Genomic DNA, 16,331 nt, shown 5'->3' with positions numbered 1-16,331 from the left:
AGAGGGGTGTGAGTGATTTGGACAGTGACTCCAGAGCAGACAAGCGCAGAGCCGGGCTCACTTCTCGAGGATGCTTCACTCCTGTGCCACTTCAGCCACTCGGCTGCCTTGCCTCGTTTAAAACAGGTATCACAGCTCGCCAAGGTGAGCAACAAACGAGAAAACCGTCTCCATAAAGCTGTTTACATTAATGCTCTCTTTTCAAGTCCACTTTTGCTATATGATAGAGAGTAATCTGTTCCATGAGCGTGTCTTACCCGTGCTTTCCCTGCTTTGATTTACGGCCGGGAGCGCAGGCGGATGGCACGGGGTGTCGATCTGCTCATCGGCGGCTCCCGACTCGCTCCCGTCGGAAATCTCCGGAGCAGAGCACACGCTGGACGAGATAACCCCATTTTCCACAAAATTGATGGCCAGCTCTAAGTCTACAGAAAGGTACCAACATCAAGTCGCTGCATTTTCATTGACAAATCTTGCGTGCTTTTAATAACACATTTTCTACAAAACCATCTGCTAGGCCAATAAATTTTAAAAAGCAGTTGGTAGATGATATGTTTAGAATAAAAAATTATTATTATCATTTGAACGTAGGGATTCATTGTGTAATTTTGCAGTAAAAGTTACTCATGCAAATATGAAACTCATGTTTCAGGCAGATGCTCCTGGCTACAGAGACTTTCACTACATTTCTGAAGCTTAAATTGGAACATTTGTATTCTGCAATAATTACAGCTGCAATCAAACAAAAATGTTAACTTTTGTAAAAGTACTGTGAATACCTACTATAACCCAGCAAATACATCAGTCTTGCTTTTTTCCCTATCTACCTTCCTTGATTTCCAGACATTGTGAAAATACTTCAGATGAAGCTCGTTTCTCCTAACCTCAACATTTCTGAAAATCAGTCTTTCCGTTTGATTCACCTTCTGCTTACGGCTTTGAAAAAAAGGAGAAAAACGACAATGAAGGGATAAACACGACACACACGTGACGCTTAGAGGCGCACACAGCCTTGCTTCAGCAGTTCCTCTGACCTTCACGACACACAGATCAGACCATTTTTTGATTAAGAAAGCTTAGGGGTGTAACTGGTAACAATCCTTCGGATGGAGCAGAAGGCATCTTTCTGCTTGAAATTATACCACCAAAAAATCAAGAACTTTAGGTGGTTTTGTAAATCTATAAAATACTTCTCAAAATCTCAAAGTCCCCTCCTTATTAAAATAGAAACTGGAGACCAGGAATACAGAGACCTCCACCTAGAGACTGGAAGTGAGGTCTCTACCCGCCCCCTCTGTGCAAAATTAAAGTGCAACTATTTTCCTTCTCAGATGAAATCACAGATATTCAATCATCAATTTAAATGGAAATGGAAAAACAATGCGAGACTACTCCCTGCGATTTTTCTCCACCTTTATTCCTTTTCCTTCTAAGCTTGTATCCTGTGTCTGGTCTTCGGCTTAAGAACGCGATGTGAGGCAGCAATGAAAACCACAGCTGACAATGAGGTTTCCTGGGACACTCAACTTGAAAGTTTGCCAGAGGTATAAAGCAAAAAGAATATTCTTCAGGAACTGGAGGCAAAAATTCAGCTCATTGCTGTTTTATCCCTCTGCAGAATAATAAGACAGATATTGTAAGTGGCAGATCCTATTTTGGGGTCTTAGCAGTGATTATTTCTTGCCTAATTATTAGCAGTGGATTTACTATCTTTAAAGCAGAATTTTGTCACCCAGCAGGAAATTTCAATTCTATCAGGCAGATTTAAGTCTCGTTCATTTATTCCTTAACTGTTTTTGACTCAGTTGCTAATTGCCCGGGCAGGCTGTGTGCCCACCGGTCCCGCAGCCTCAGGCCTCGTCTCCCATGAAGGGACCTGAACAGCTGTTTGTCAATCTTGAAAAACAAAACATCTGGATTTGACAGGGAGGTACAAAACACTCATTAAGGTTCTTTTTTTTAAAGCACCTTTTTTACTTTTTTTTTTTTTAAGGTTTGGGTGGTGGTTTTTTTTTTAGGCAGCACTTCCACTCAGTCCTTTAGAATTGCAACTCATCACTTTTACTTCTCTTTGGTTTTTGGATTATTTTCTCTTTTTTTGTTTTGCTTTTTGTTGCCTTTTTCTGTTTTGATATATTTGTTGTTATATATTTTTGCTTTTCTTTGCTCTTTGGGTTTTTCGCCTTTGCCTTTTTGGAACTTTTGTAACTCTTTTTCTTGTTGTCTTCTTGAGAATTTTGCTTTTTTTTTTTCTTTCTTTACTCTTTGGGGTTTTTTGTGCCTTTTTTTTGGTTTTGCTTTTTGCTGCCATTTTTCTGTTCTACCCTTTTGCAGATTTTTTGTTTGCTTTTTTTTTTTTTACTGTTAGTTGTTTTGCTTTTGATGGAAGATGTGGGGTCACCTGTTTCCCCACCCAATGGGAATGGAACACACAGTCTTCCTCCTCAGCAGCTCCTGCACTGCCCACCCAGGGCCCCATAGGCACCTGCAGAGAGGGCCATGAGTCACCGCGGCTGGGACTCGAACCCATAACCTCTGCTTTAAGAGGCCACGATCTTATCCATTAGGCCACTGGGGCCCTGTGATCTGAAACTCCTCACAACCAGTGATGAGGGGCAATGGGTGCAAACTGGAACACAGGAGGCTCCACTTAAATATGAGAAGAAACTTCTTCCCGGTGAGGGTGCCAGAGCCTGGCCCAGGCTGCCCAGGGAGGTTGTGGAGTCTCCTTCTCTGCAGACATTCCAACCCGCCTGGACACCTTCCTGTGTAACCTCATCTGGGTGTTCCTGCTCCGGCGGGGGGATTGCACTGGATGAGCTCTCGAGGTCCCTTCCAATCCCTGACATCCTGTGATTCTTCTGAGAGGGGACTGCAGTGCTCAGAAGTTAACGGCTGTAGGGACATGGGAGCATGAACTGGACATGCTGAGTTCCCATCTTTTTCCATACTACACACCTGTTGCGAAGTATGTCTAAAGACATGGTGACCTCTGCTCTCAGTATCAAACTAGATAATAAACTGCTCAGTAAAATTAGTACAGGAAGAAAAACAGCGGGAGGGGACGGGCAGGCAGAGGCGGGTTGTGCCGGTCACCGTGAATCCCACTCTGCAGAACGGCGTACGTACCGACATTGAGCCATTTAGGAAATAAAGACATGATTAGTTCTGGAGCTAATTTCCCTGGTGCTTTGAAGAGTGTTGCAGGTAAGATATGATCCATGGTAATTATGGAGGAAGATAAAGACAGGAAAGCTGCTGGCAGAGTGCCAGGGCCAGGAATATCTGAATACCTCGGAACGGCATCACAGCTCGTACCGTCGTGCTCTCAAATTATCCTCGATGCCCGAGCAATGACTGCCCCGTTCCCCAGGGAAAAAAGAGGGTGGGGAGGACAAATCCAGTCTATTCCTTCCTGGAGTGCAGCGCAGAGGAAAAGTGACAGTATGGAGGAGAAAGTGGATCCTGTTCCCATGGTAACTAAAGTTTGAAAAAAGTACCTAGGAATCAAACTCATCTTAGCACGTATGTTTACATACGGACCCACAGTAGCAAACAGTTATTCAACTGCAAGTATCATGAGACCATGTAATCATCACGAGACCATCCAAATCAGATCTGCGGTGTCAAGTAGTTGCATCTGGTTTGGAACAACAGTGTCACCACCTGGAGAAACCTTCTCGCATTAGGCAGCACCAGTTCGGGAGTTGGGTTGGAAGAAGAAACCTTCAAAACAACTTCCAACTGACCTCACGTAGCAGCCCTGCTCAACAGAAAGGGCCACGAGCTCTTCCACGCCTGTTGAAGTTCAAAGTCAGACCCTTCCATGGAGGGAACACCACAGACAAGAGCAGTTCCAGCCGGGATGCAGCATCTCCTACATGATTCCAGTTCTTACCAAAGTACGCAGATGACGTGAACCATCTATCACAAGGAAAGTCCAGGAAATCATGGCTCAAAATATGGCATAGATATGGCTATTAAAGAGAAGTGTGTAGTCTAAGTGAGAAAAAACATGCCTCAGAAATTAAGTTAAAACTTGGAATAAATTTATTGACAACTATTCAGTGTTAACTGTGGCAATGGCACACACCTGTATTAATTCCACTGCAATCAGCTTAGTATCTAAGTTAATATCTAATATCCCTGAGCTAAACCAATACAAATTCCCAAATGGAGAAGTTCAGAGATGAAGGTCCTGATTAAATGGACACTTGTGTTCTGCTGGAGCTCTCTAAGAGATTCGAATAATACCTTGCACTATTTGACTTGTTTTCTGAAAGCACAATATCAGCGCTATTGAAAGCGGGAGAACAGAATGTGTTTATTATCCTACCTTTTCTAGCTGCAGTGCAATTCTTTATCTGTGACCCAGAAACAAATTAAAGGGACACTGTCTGTGCTACCAGCAATCCGAGGTTTTTTCAGTGCCTAGAGGCTTAAACAAATTAAAGCTTTTGTTTGTTTACTTTTTGCCTTTCACTCATCTCACAGAAATGAAACCAGTCAGATTCATTTGTCTCCATACAGCCTATTAATTAGTACAGGGTGTTTGCACTTGGTCATCCAGGGACGAGTTTGAAATACTACCATATTTCTTCTTGTAGTAGTTTTGAAATGAGCACGAGGTACCACTTCTGCTCAAACCATCCTTTGGAAAGGGAAGACTCTGAAGAACTGATATGAATCCAAGTGTGTTGCTGAAAATTGCAACAGATAAAAATACAACAGAGCACTTGAGCATAAATTAAACTGTGAAACTGCCACAAAACACACATAACATGTTCTAAAGGTCAGTCATCTGGACAGTTTTCATCATGTTCACCATTTTAAATGGTGCCTTGTTTTTGCTCCTTATAAGATGATCAGCAGAACTACTATGCAGTCCCAACTCTTTTATACAGATTGTGAAAGATGGGGAAAGTTGAACAATCTTTCCATGCCTTAGTTTCCCCCTTTATTTTAAGGCATTATGATCAATTGCAAGCTTGAATTCCTCCCGATTGGCAGAATACTTCAACAGCCTCAGACAGAAGGTGCTACAGAAGTGCCAAGTGCTATCGCTGTAATTATTATTCAATATACACTGATCAAAAGAATGAAATGGGAATTAGCATTTCCTATTAGCCTTACTTCCAGCCTACATTTTAAATATTCCTCCCATGGGCTCTCTCCATAAAAACTTAGAGGAACTGTTGGTATTTCTCATATGGCTACGACACTGCTTCTACAGGAGTGAGGAGCGGAGGGAGCTGAAGAGGAGAGCCAAAAAATCCTGAGAACGCAGGTTTCTCCCACAAAACGCCGCCCAGGCTTCCCAGGCGGACCTCGGAGCGGCCTCCTCACCCTCGCTCCCTCCCTTCTCCTGGCACAAGGACGCGATCTCCCGCCGCAGCCCCGAGGCTCTGCTGCTCCTGGCCTCCTCTGAGGGTCACTGAGTGTCACGTACCCAGAGCGGGTCCAGCTGTCCTCGAGGCCTGAGAACGTGGAAACATCTGGAGCGACTACATGAAATCAAGGGAATCGTGCTAATTTACACCCACCGCAGAGCCAGATAACTTGCTGAAACATTTGTTTTCCCCTTTCTCACCCGGGAACTACACAGTATTTGACTTTATCTTCCCGAGAAGCAGAAGCTCTGCTGTTAATCCACTGCCCAGGCCTAAGATAGGAAGCAAAAATGTGAGTTTCTCCCCTACTCCTGAATATGTTTCAGTGGTGGTTGGGACACAGCAATTTGGTGTTCATGGCCATTCCCCTCTTGGTGGGAGCTGCTGTCGCTGCAGGATGAATCGGAGGTGTGATTGCTCTCATCCAAAGCGCGGAGCAGCTGCTCCAGGCCCAGCCCAGCGCGGTCCGTACGGACCCGGGAACACGGGGCTTTGCTGCCCAGCCACGGCCATTTGAGAGCAACCAAAAGCAGAGCAAATCCACGCTCCAGCCCACAAAAACTAAACCAGGATCACTAATACTTTTAAAGAGAAGTGGCCTCGGTGTGTGAACTAAGCTGCTGCTGAGCCCTTATGCCTCTTCCTTTCTGCAAAACTCTCCTTTAGGCAGCTGCAGGCTCTGAAAAAGGAGACCTCCCTGGAACATACTGAGTTCAAAAAGGAAAAAAACTTCCATTCCCTGCCTTGCTGAGTCCTTTTCAGTGAAGCAGGTCATAGCACCGTGTCTTTTATCCTGTCATTCCTTTCTCCTGCTCGATGCACATAATAAATCCACAGTGGTTTGAGCTGCAGCTCTGTGCTGAAACCTGACAATCCCACGTACCTTCAACCCGGCTGCCTCCCAAAACTCCCCCAACTGCAAACTCCAACTTTACTCAGAAAATTTTCAATATATAAGGTAAGACTCAAATAGTTAAACATATATTTACAATCAGTTTCATGTGCTAGGTAGCACTGAGTATGGAAAAATATTCCCTTTTCTAAAACAATGCCTTAACTAGAACTTCTCCCATGTCTCATAAAGCACACACAAAAATTAAAGAGCAAAAATATCCAGAGATTTATGTTAACAAGATGACTTAGAAAAATAAGACAGAGAGCTCTAATTTTAATTACAAGCAATTGGAAATCTGACAACATGGAGAGAAAACAAGAACGCCAGGCACGCCGGACCTGGGAACGCCGACTGGGGAGTCCAGAAAATCACTTCTTCATTTTCACATGACAACATCAAGTTTGAGAAGAATATTTAATTCTCTTGAAACTGAAGGAGGATTTCAGATAAGTAATTAGGAGTAGCTTAGCTAGTGCTTAACATCATGACTGGAATTAGAAATTAAGAAATACAGCTCAGGACGTATTTCCTGACTCTGCTGCATGATCACATGGAAGTTGGTCGACTTTTCCCTACTTGAGTTCTCCCAGGTGTAAAATGAGGGTGCTCATAACTTGTCACCTTTGTGGAGAGCCTGGAAATCCACCCACAAAAGATGCTGTGAGAGCAGAGGCAGCAGGCAGGTGTTGGACCTGGTGGTCAGGTCAGCGCTCCCCAGTTTTGCAAAACGGTACCAACGAGAGCAGAAATAACCGTAAATGCTCACGACGACCTCGTTTTTCTTCCGATCCCTAAACTGCCCAGAAATGCAGAGCTTCCAAGCATGTCCCATTCCAGAAACAGTGCCTGACTTGACAGATACATTCTCAAAGCAATTTACATGTTTCTTGCTGCCACTAACACCAGTTATCCAAATCCAGTTGCAGTTGACAGTTTAATGATAATAGCTTTATGTTTATACATCACCCGTGATAATGTTCCTATTCTCCTTAAATTCAGTCCCCATAAAAGGGGTGCTTTAATGTATGCAGCCAGACCAAAATGATAGTAATTTTCCCTTCTAGTTGGAATGGTTTAGTAAACAATTACATTTCAATTAACGGCAGGGTGATCATGCTGAGGGAAGCACCATTTGGCTCTACAAATAATACAAGAAGATAAATTCTCCAAAGTCAAACTATTATAATATAATTTACATGACAGCTTTTGAAAAAAAAAATAAAACAAAATGGAAAATCGTGTATATTATGCACAGGCAAAAAATTGAGTAAAAATCCCCCTAGTACCTTGTCCCCAGCAGTTTGAACTAGCATCCCATTATTTAGGATTATGTTCAGTAGAAGGGTTACTCCCTTTCATCTCTCCAGGAGTTTCCATTTACTGCTATGCCATTAGTATTTAATACTTCATTTATCAAGGATTAAAACCAGGGTCAATGGAGGAATGCCATAAAAGTAGCTTATACTGTATCACTGTAAATTCGGTTGCATACCCAACCCAAACAGGCAGAAAAACTGCTGGAAAACAGGTTAACATTACAAGCAGAAGAACTAAAACCTAAAAAGATTTCCTATTTATTTGTGACTATAAATGGTTCATTGTCAAAAGGCTGTCAAGGCAGAGCAGCGCCAAAGCACATCGCAGGAGTGCCCAGCACCGGAGGCAGAGGATGAAGGAACACGAGCCAACGGGATGCTGCTGATGCTCATGTCCCTGCCCGGCAATGGGCCGGGAAGAGCATTTGCACCACTGGGCTGGCCTGGGAGCCTCTCTGAGAACGGTTTCCCTTCCACTTCAACGTACACAATTCCATGGGTGGACAGGACAGCCTGACCAAGTACCTTAGAGCTGCCATGTGCTTTCGGTCGCTTTTTGTTTATCTTCTTCTTTGTAGCCAATGTGGCTTCAACCAGAAGATGGACAGAAGTGTTTTCTGAGACCCTGCAAAGCAAATGACTGATAGTGGAACTGAGGATTAAAGGTCTGGGGAGAAGAAAATCCTAAACTTTACCTGGCGTCTTGGGGGAAGAGAGAGTAAAGAGCTGCTTCCTCAGACACGGCTCTGTGAGAAAGGCACAGAGCCATCTTCGAACTGTTTAAAAATATTCAGACTACACGTTACACGAATTCCCTGTTTGAAAGGAGGCTCCTTGCACAGTCAGTGGGGCAGACTAACAGCAAGAAATCATTCCGGTTTCTTGATCCAGTCACTAAGTCCAACTCCTCCACACAAGTTCTTTGGCAATTTGGACTTCTGCTTGGCCTGGGATATTTGCACGGGGAAATAAATAAATCAGGCTCTAACAAAAGCAGTCAATAGATGGCAGTACTCTAATGAGACGGGAGAGAAGTCAGGAGTCTCAGCAGTCCAACCCTGGCTCCTGATTCCTCTGCAAGGTGGGCAGAGCAACATCTGTTTGATAAAATACAACACAAACTTCAGATGTAAACCATGCCAGATTCAACGCAGGGAATGCTGTCTGTATTCTCCCGAAAGGTAAATCTCAGTACACAGCCCGGCTCTCCCCACTCCCGCCGGAGTCCAGCGCTTGCCGGGTCGTGCCGGTGCCTCCAGCTCCGGAGCATCATCAGCCGCCGCTAATTACCTGTTCTCAGGGGAGACAACTCGAGCTCACTGCCTAAGAAGGCGACACTTTAACCGACATCTCCTGCCAAGTCAAGCCTTCCATCTTTCTTTTTCTACCCTTGGATATTGACTTCTCTTGAAGCACTTGTTAATTAGGTCTCTTCATTCAAGGGGCAGAATCATGACAAATGGGAAGGACTCCAACGAGACCATTTAACTCTCAAGATGCCCCCTGCAAACGTGTGTCAGGACAGTCAGTCTCTTCGATGAGTGTATCAGATATAATACATTTGTTAGGGTTGGAACTTCCCTGCTTATATTTAAGTTTTATACCGACACGCACCAAATCTGGTGTTTCTAGGCAGCCGTGCAGCAGTCAGAGAGGTTTCCTCTAGTCCACACGAAGCACCGGACAGCTGGCGCTGTGAAATACATTCCTGGTTTTCCAGTCAGACACAGACTAAAAATACTGAACTTGGCGCTCAGAGCAGATTCAGAATCAGGGACCTCAGACAAGTGGCCGCTTGGATTAGAGACCTGAATTCCCAAAACTGCATCAGATCACACAAAGCTCTGATAGCACAGAAGTGACGTGGGTTTACACGGAAAAGAATCATTTACAACAGGAGGTAACTAGGACTAGGCAAGATTTTTTCATTATTAAGAAGCTCTATGAAAAATTTATTTTTGCAGAAGGAGTAAAAACAGCTTGTCCACATACTAAGATGTAGAAATCTTAAGACTTGATTTTCAAGGTTATATTCCATAACTTTAAAAACTAGCAGGAGCTATTATTTTCCAAAGTTGCTACAAAACCATCCAATTAACTTTAAATTGCCTGGCACACTCCTGTATGGGAAGGGAGCACTTCCACCCTGGTTTGCTTTAGTTTTCAAATTAAAGAAAGCAACCGGGAGTGCAACACTGTCAGGACAGCTGACTCCAAAGGCTCCTGAGCTTCCTCGGCCCTTGGAGACCCAACAGCAGAAGGACGGAGATGTCAGGGAAGAACAATCAGCTGTAAAATATGAAAAGCTCACAACATCAAAACCTACAGCAGCAGGCTCAAAAGTAATAATCCCATTACCACTAAACTAAAGCACTAATTACTATTCCCAGTGGCTGGAGTGGACTGACTGCTAATGTTCCTCTGGTTAATGAGGGAAGGTGAGGGAGAACATATTTCTTAAGTCAGACATCTGCTGAAATCTGGGCAGCCATAAAAACTGTACATAATGAAGCCATTCATATTAATCACAATAACATTCAGAGGGCTGAGCAGGAACAGAAATGAGACAATTGTGGACTGTAAGTCTGAGCAGACAAATGCTATGTATCAGCCATGTGAAGGCTGCCCTTATTTAATCCATACCGAATAGCAGAGCCAGTCAAAGCGAGTAACCGCAGCCCGCATAGGCCGCTTCACTAACAAGAGCTCACCTGCTCAGAGAAGGGAATAACCTCTCCAAAAACAGAAAGCAGGATAGATGCCATTGCAAAAGGAATAAACAACATTTTATTTTCACTGACTACAAGTGCACTAAGAAAAATACTCCCAAAATACTCCCAAACCCAGATTTTCCCATAATTCTTCGCCTTTCTCATCAACAAGTAGTACGTTAAGGTTCAAAGCCCCTCGTTTACTGCGATAGATTCTGACAAATGAGAGGCACAAAGCAGGAGCATGCCTATTCGGTCAGCTTTACTGCGTTTCCGTCTGCCATGCTCAGAGTTTCAGAGCATTTGGAACTGATAATTCAGATGGAGGCTTGTGGAACAAGGGGTCAGAGAAAAAAATTAGTTTCCCTTTTGGATTGAAAGAAGATGCACCTTGCTCAGCAAACAGGTGATACAAGAGGAATCAGACTACGAGATGATCCCCCTGTGTTTTAACCTGTTAGAACGGGGATCTCTTAGGAGAATAACTTTCATCAACTCCAGAAAAAGCAAACCAAACGTGCCGCTGCAGCAAACGCCTAAAGACGTCTCAGACTCCTTTTTCTGTTTCATTTTCTCCAGTGCTGCCACACGCTGCGCACACTCCTTCGATACAGACCTCACCTCCTGCCATCCACACACTGTGCCCATCGCTTCTTCCATTTCACTTAGCAAACAAGACAGTACCAAAAAACACGCTCTCAGATATTCAGCACGTGTTTGCATACAAGGGCTACAGAATAAAGCTCCACAAGAACGTTGTACACTCACAAGCTTAGAATTTATAGAACTAAAATAAACTACTTAGACAAACTGCTATTAATGATTCATTCGTCAGTGCGAATGTTCTCGGGTGAACTGGGTGTGCTCAGATTTTTTCTAGATTGCACCATTGTCTTTCCTTTGAAATTCTGGTTCTACCTATCTGGGGTTGTTATGAAGCAGCTGAGCCTGTAAAATAGGTGTGGCCTGCAGAGAAAACTTATATCGAGCAAACCAGCTCCAAGACCATTTGCCTCTTCTCTGAATAAAAATACCTGAGTGCAAACTTATTATCCACATCTAGCAGACATTTTCCTCTTGAAAATACAACCTTCTAATTGCCTTGGCTATTGCTCATGCTGGGTGTACCCATCTCCAGCTGCATATACTTTATGCTTGCACTTATTTTTTTAAATCTCTAAATAGATTTCTCTCCTAGTGGCAGTTTCCCTAAATGTTACCCAAAAGACCCTATAACTTCAGCTGATTGCAAAGTTCCAGCCTCCCAAGACTCTGTGGCGTTAACTATAGACTGAGGATACACTGGAAAACAAAAGCAGATACTCTCAGCTGCACGTTTATTGCCCACTTTAAAAAAAAAAAAAAATTTTGATCCCACCATTGTGCTTATATTTGTCAGCTGAGTGTACTCCTAAATTAAATAAATACCTGGATTTGATACTATTTGTTAGATAATAGAATCCTTGTGGTACAAACTACTGTGATCCACCCTAGAAGTCTATCTAATACCTGCAGGATGTTAGAGAGATGACTTATATCAGTGGGTAGGCAGTGATAAATACCACCACGCGCACTCGAACTACAGAAGAACCAAAGGCTTCCAAGTCCCTCGGAACTGATCTCCAGGGCAGGACAGGCCGATGAGCCGCCCCCACCACGGATCTCGCGGGAGGGCAGGGGTGGGGGTCCCGTGGTGGGGCTCCTCGTATGGCAGCAGAACTGTTGGCGCCTGCTCCGTCTGCAGCACCACGAGCTGCTCAGCACCGACCGGTCCCTTGGTCAACCCCAGCTCTGAATTCTTTGGGTCTCTGGTTCCCTTCTGTAAAACAGACACAGCGGTGCCCTTCCCCATGGAGCAACACGAACCCGTTTGATTTTGGGATCGCTGTTATTTGTGGTAGTGGTGCTGCTCTGCTCTGCTCCGCTCCACTCCCAAATGACTTCCCGCTCTTTGCATATGGCTGGCACAACAAAACAGTGATATCAGCAGAGCATCTCGAAGGAAAAGGATTGAAGAAATGGAAAACGGTGAATGGTTCCTGCTGGGAGAGGATACCAGGCTCTGGGGCATCGCCCGCTTGCCAGTTTTACTGTTAGTTAACGACAGGTTCTTCTACAAGGGATTTTCTCTTCTGTACGAGCACGAGGATGCACTGCACAGAGACAGCCCAGCAGATACACCTATGAACATGCTGCGCTGCCCTAGGATTCACAAAGGAAACCACGAGGAAACTCTCCCAGGTGAAACAACTTACCCAAACCTGCTCCAGATTCACGTTCCAATCTTGTTGCTTTACCAAGAAATATTTTACAGTTGCTTGTTGCTAACTGTATCGAAAAACAACACATCCACTTAAAAACAAGTAATCAATTAGTTTCACACGCACCACCTCTTCTCTCAGGATGAGCAAGCTCCTCTCCCTTCCGGCAAAACCCCTTAATACTCATTAAGATGCCATAAGGCTCATTAAGATGGGGAGAGCCACTCACCGTGACGCGGAACGGCGTGGTGGCCGCGGGCTCCATGGTGGGGTTCCTGTCGGGGACCCCGCTGGGCATGCTGCGCCTCTGCCCACAGCGCTCCGGGGGGGACTCTGCGGACGGGACAGAGAACAAACAGCAGTTACAAACACACACCCGCAGCCCGTGCGGAACGCGGCTCCTTCCTTTGCGATGCCCTCCCAAACGAACCAACACAACCACCCCGCTGGATCTGCTCGTGTTTCCCACAGCCGCCTAGAACAATGTTCAATCAGCAAGACTTTCACCTTCATCAATTAGCATTTTTTATACAACTGCAAGCTCCAGATAATGCCTGACAGGTTGGCATTATCATTATTTCCAGTCTGCAGATAGGTAAACAGAAAATGTATTGAGCCGAGTGAGAATTATATGCAAAGTAGAGATTCGTGCACTTGTGGACCTGATACTGCTAATGGGGTTACAGGCGCAGGACGGTTCAGTTCCCCCTCCAATTCCTCTAGCAATTTGCTTTGTAACTAGGAAAAAAATTATTAAATCCTGCACTTGCTAAAGTATCAAATGTGGACAGGAATACTTACCTCCTGCCCTGCTGGGGAGGAAGGGAGGGGGCTGAAAAGGCTGAATTAACAAACATGCAGAACACCGAGAAGATTTAGCAAGATATTAGGTAAGGTCAGGAACAGCATTAGGAGGTGGTGTTTCCTCAGTTCACAAACCCTCTGCCAAAGCACCACGTAGCTCATAAAAACACATCTATTTCCAGCTGCCATTTGATGGTGCTCAGGCCCTGTAATAAGCTTCCCTGCTCAAGCCCTGATTAGCCGAGCATTTCCATCGCCCCAAAGGCGGAGATGTGTCACCTCCGTTCTGCTGGTCAGCAAGTCTGGAAAAGGGCAGGGCCTGTGGTCACAACCATGGAGGTATTTAGCGACAAAGTCAAGAACAAAACTCAGGTGTCACGACTCCAGAGTTCTCGGGAGCGGACACGGGACAGAAGAGCAGGAGAACGTTCCTCCTCGAACCTCCGGAGGGGAGGGGACTGCACAGTCTTCTGTATGAACCAACAAGGGTCTGAGCTCTGCGTGTGGCTTTGAAGGTTAAGAAAATGTCTTTATAGAGATCTCTACGGCAAGGCAAGAAGGTTAGACGTAATGGCTCACGACTAATACCTGCAATTCCACTCAGCAATTCCTGAGAGGTATCTTGAGCTATTCCAAAAGGACAGACTGTGAGATCCCACCCATGGACTGGGGGAAGTGCCTGTTCAGCCACATCTTCCTTGGTTGCAAATCCTGCCCATGACTCCTCACCAGCTGCCACGTAACCTGTACGAGAGCCAGACAGCCACCGTCAGCCAGGTCATCGCTTTCACGACTTCCACACAAGCCTTCTCATTTCTCGGCCACTTTCTTCACGGAACGTTGCACTGTTTGAATCTCAAAAAGGCAATCAAGTCCTTTGGTGTCATCTCCTTCCACACCAAGGCTCCCACCCATTCCTTTGAACAGTGGCCTTCTTTTTTTCTGGACTGTCATAAAGAAACCCCTTGATGACAGCATTCTGAAAGTGAGTTCAAGATGACAAGACAGCTGAAGAAGATGCTTTGCATTTTCTTAATGACCAGAAGAATAAACGTTGTTTAAAGCACTTCTCACCTACATGGCTGGAAAACAGGAAGGACGGGATTACGTGCAAAGCCCAGGGCCGCGCTCCCCAGCACCGCTGACCTGCACCGCCCTGGTCGCACCCGAGCGCCCAGGGGTCTCACCTGGGCAACCCGTCCATCCGCTGCCCCTCTCCAGCACTCGGAACAGACTTTCCAGAGAAAGGGAGGGTGTGTTGTGACCCAGGGCTGATTAATATCTGGGTCTGGTTGCACTGAAGTTACCAACTGCACTCTTAAATTCTTACTTCATCGTTAAAATACACCCAAAGCAGAGCCAGCAAATGCATCAGAGATGGGTTAGGACCTAAAGCTTCCTATTATTCTTAAGGCCATGGTTCATAAAGGTGTTTGGAGACAAATCTCCATTTTAGCTTAGTTTAACCATTGTGGAATCACTGGAGAGAGGAGGCTTTGCAGGAAAAACACATTACAAAACTCCTCGTGAGAAACCAGAAATAACTTGAAGGAGGGCTGGCTGGGGGTGTTTGGGGCGGGGGGTGGGGGCTGTTTGTTTTAAAGGGAAGTAAAAATAGCTTGCAGGTAAATTAGTAACTCCTAACTACCAGAACTGCACAGCAGAACAGTTTTACACAGCGAACAGTAGGAACGGCTAAAGGTTTGAACTGCCCTTTTTACTTCCCCAGGGTCAGAGGAAAACCCTTCGCCAGGCTCCTCTGCCCAGACACCGGCACCAGCAACGGCCGCGATGGCAAAGCCACCGCAGCACCGCGGCAGCCAGACCCCACCGAAAAGGCAACCATAGAAACTCTCTCTCTAGTCACGAGAGGCTGGGAAAGAAATGTCTTAACTCACGGCAGGAAATATTTTAGGTTAGCCACTGGAAAAAGTCTTCTCTTGACACAGACAGTTCTATATTGGAATCGGTTGCCATAACGTTCAAGCCGACCTCAAGCGGTTCTGTGGTTCTGCGCAGAGCTCTCCTGCCAGGACAGGTTCGGTACACGGAGTTCCCTTCCCACCCCCCTCCTGGGGCAGACAGACACCAGATGATCTCCCGAAAGCCCTTCCAGCCTTATTTTCTGTGATTTTTGACAACTTTGCCCACTTGTGCGTAAGACAAGCAAGCTACGAGAGACCAGATTCAGTATCCAACTTCAGCCTTTTCTTCACAACCTCTAACACATCGTCCTCCTGTCCTGAACCCCCAGCCCACGGGGGGCTGGACAGACCCCGGCAGCCCCGTTACACCTCTCCATAGAGTCCGGGGTCCTACACCGGGCTCAGAGCGTGAGCCTTGCACATTTTAATGCTTTTTATCAGATTCGCGATTGATACAAACCTTGACAATCCCATGGGAACACTGCAAGGTTTCATTACCAAACGTCTGCCATGCATTTTGTATCCCAAGATAAAGGATTCCAGGATGAGGAGCAGTATTACCGCAGGCAGCTAACCACGGAATGACATTTCCAAAAGCACTTAGCATTATCAGATAACACCCTCGCTAGACAGTGAATTTCTCTGTTAGCTGAATACTACCGCTCAGCTCATAGAAATTCCAGGATTATACCTTAATTTGTCCATTTATTTGCTCTAGATTAGATTTGATCTGGGGACTTAAACACACAGTATCGCAGGACACTATTTGCTGTCCCAAAGTCCTCAACTTGTTACGAACTTAAAACCTCCAAATCTTTCTTTTATGACACAGAGGCCTGAAAATCTGCAGTAACAGGGTATTAAATGAGGATTATATTGCAGGCATCCTGGATGTGAGAACAGACTCCTTGGGTACAGCGAGGAAAGGCACATTAGAGCTGCAGAACCGCTGAAAGGGCCGCTTGCGGGTTCTGCGCCACTGCCACCACCCAACGCGATGCCCTAAGAAAGGGTGGGATAGGGACAGAT

At 45.3% G+C, this 16,331-nt stretch overlaps 1 protein-coding gene across 1 annotated transcript in view; it reads right to left on the bottom strand.

Annotated features, from left to right (window-relative positions):
* LOC135996694 (disabled homolog 2-interacting protein-like) overlaps positions 1-16,331 on the bottom strand; it is a 37,728-nt gene that overhangs the window by 7,718 nt on the left and 13,679 nt on the right. The window contains exons 2-3 of the mRNA XM_065648863.1: positions 13,966-14,121; positions 12,803-12,906 (exon numbers count right to left, since the gene is read on the bottom strand). Of these exons, the coding sequence (XP_065504935.1) occupies positions 12,803-12,906; positions 13,966-14,121 (260 nt within the window). The remainder of the gene's footprint in view (positions 1-12,802; positions 12,907-13,965; positions 14,122-16,331) is intronic.

The sequence above is a fragment of the Caloenas nicobarica genome, chromosome 19 (genome assembly GCF_036013445.1).
Source record: "Caloenas nicobarica isolate bCalNic1 chromosome 19, bCalNic1.hap1, whole genome shotgun sequence".
In the NCBI taxonomy this organism is placed as follows: domain Eukaryota; kingdom Metazoa; phylum Chordata; class Aves; order Columbiformes; family Columbidae; genus Caloenas; species Caloenas nicobarica.
This window is presented reverse-complemented; position numbering and strand designations above follow the sequence as displayed.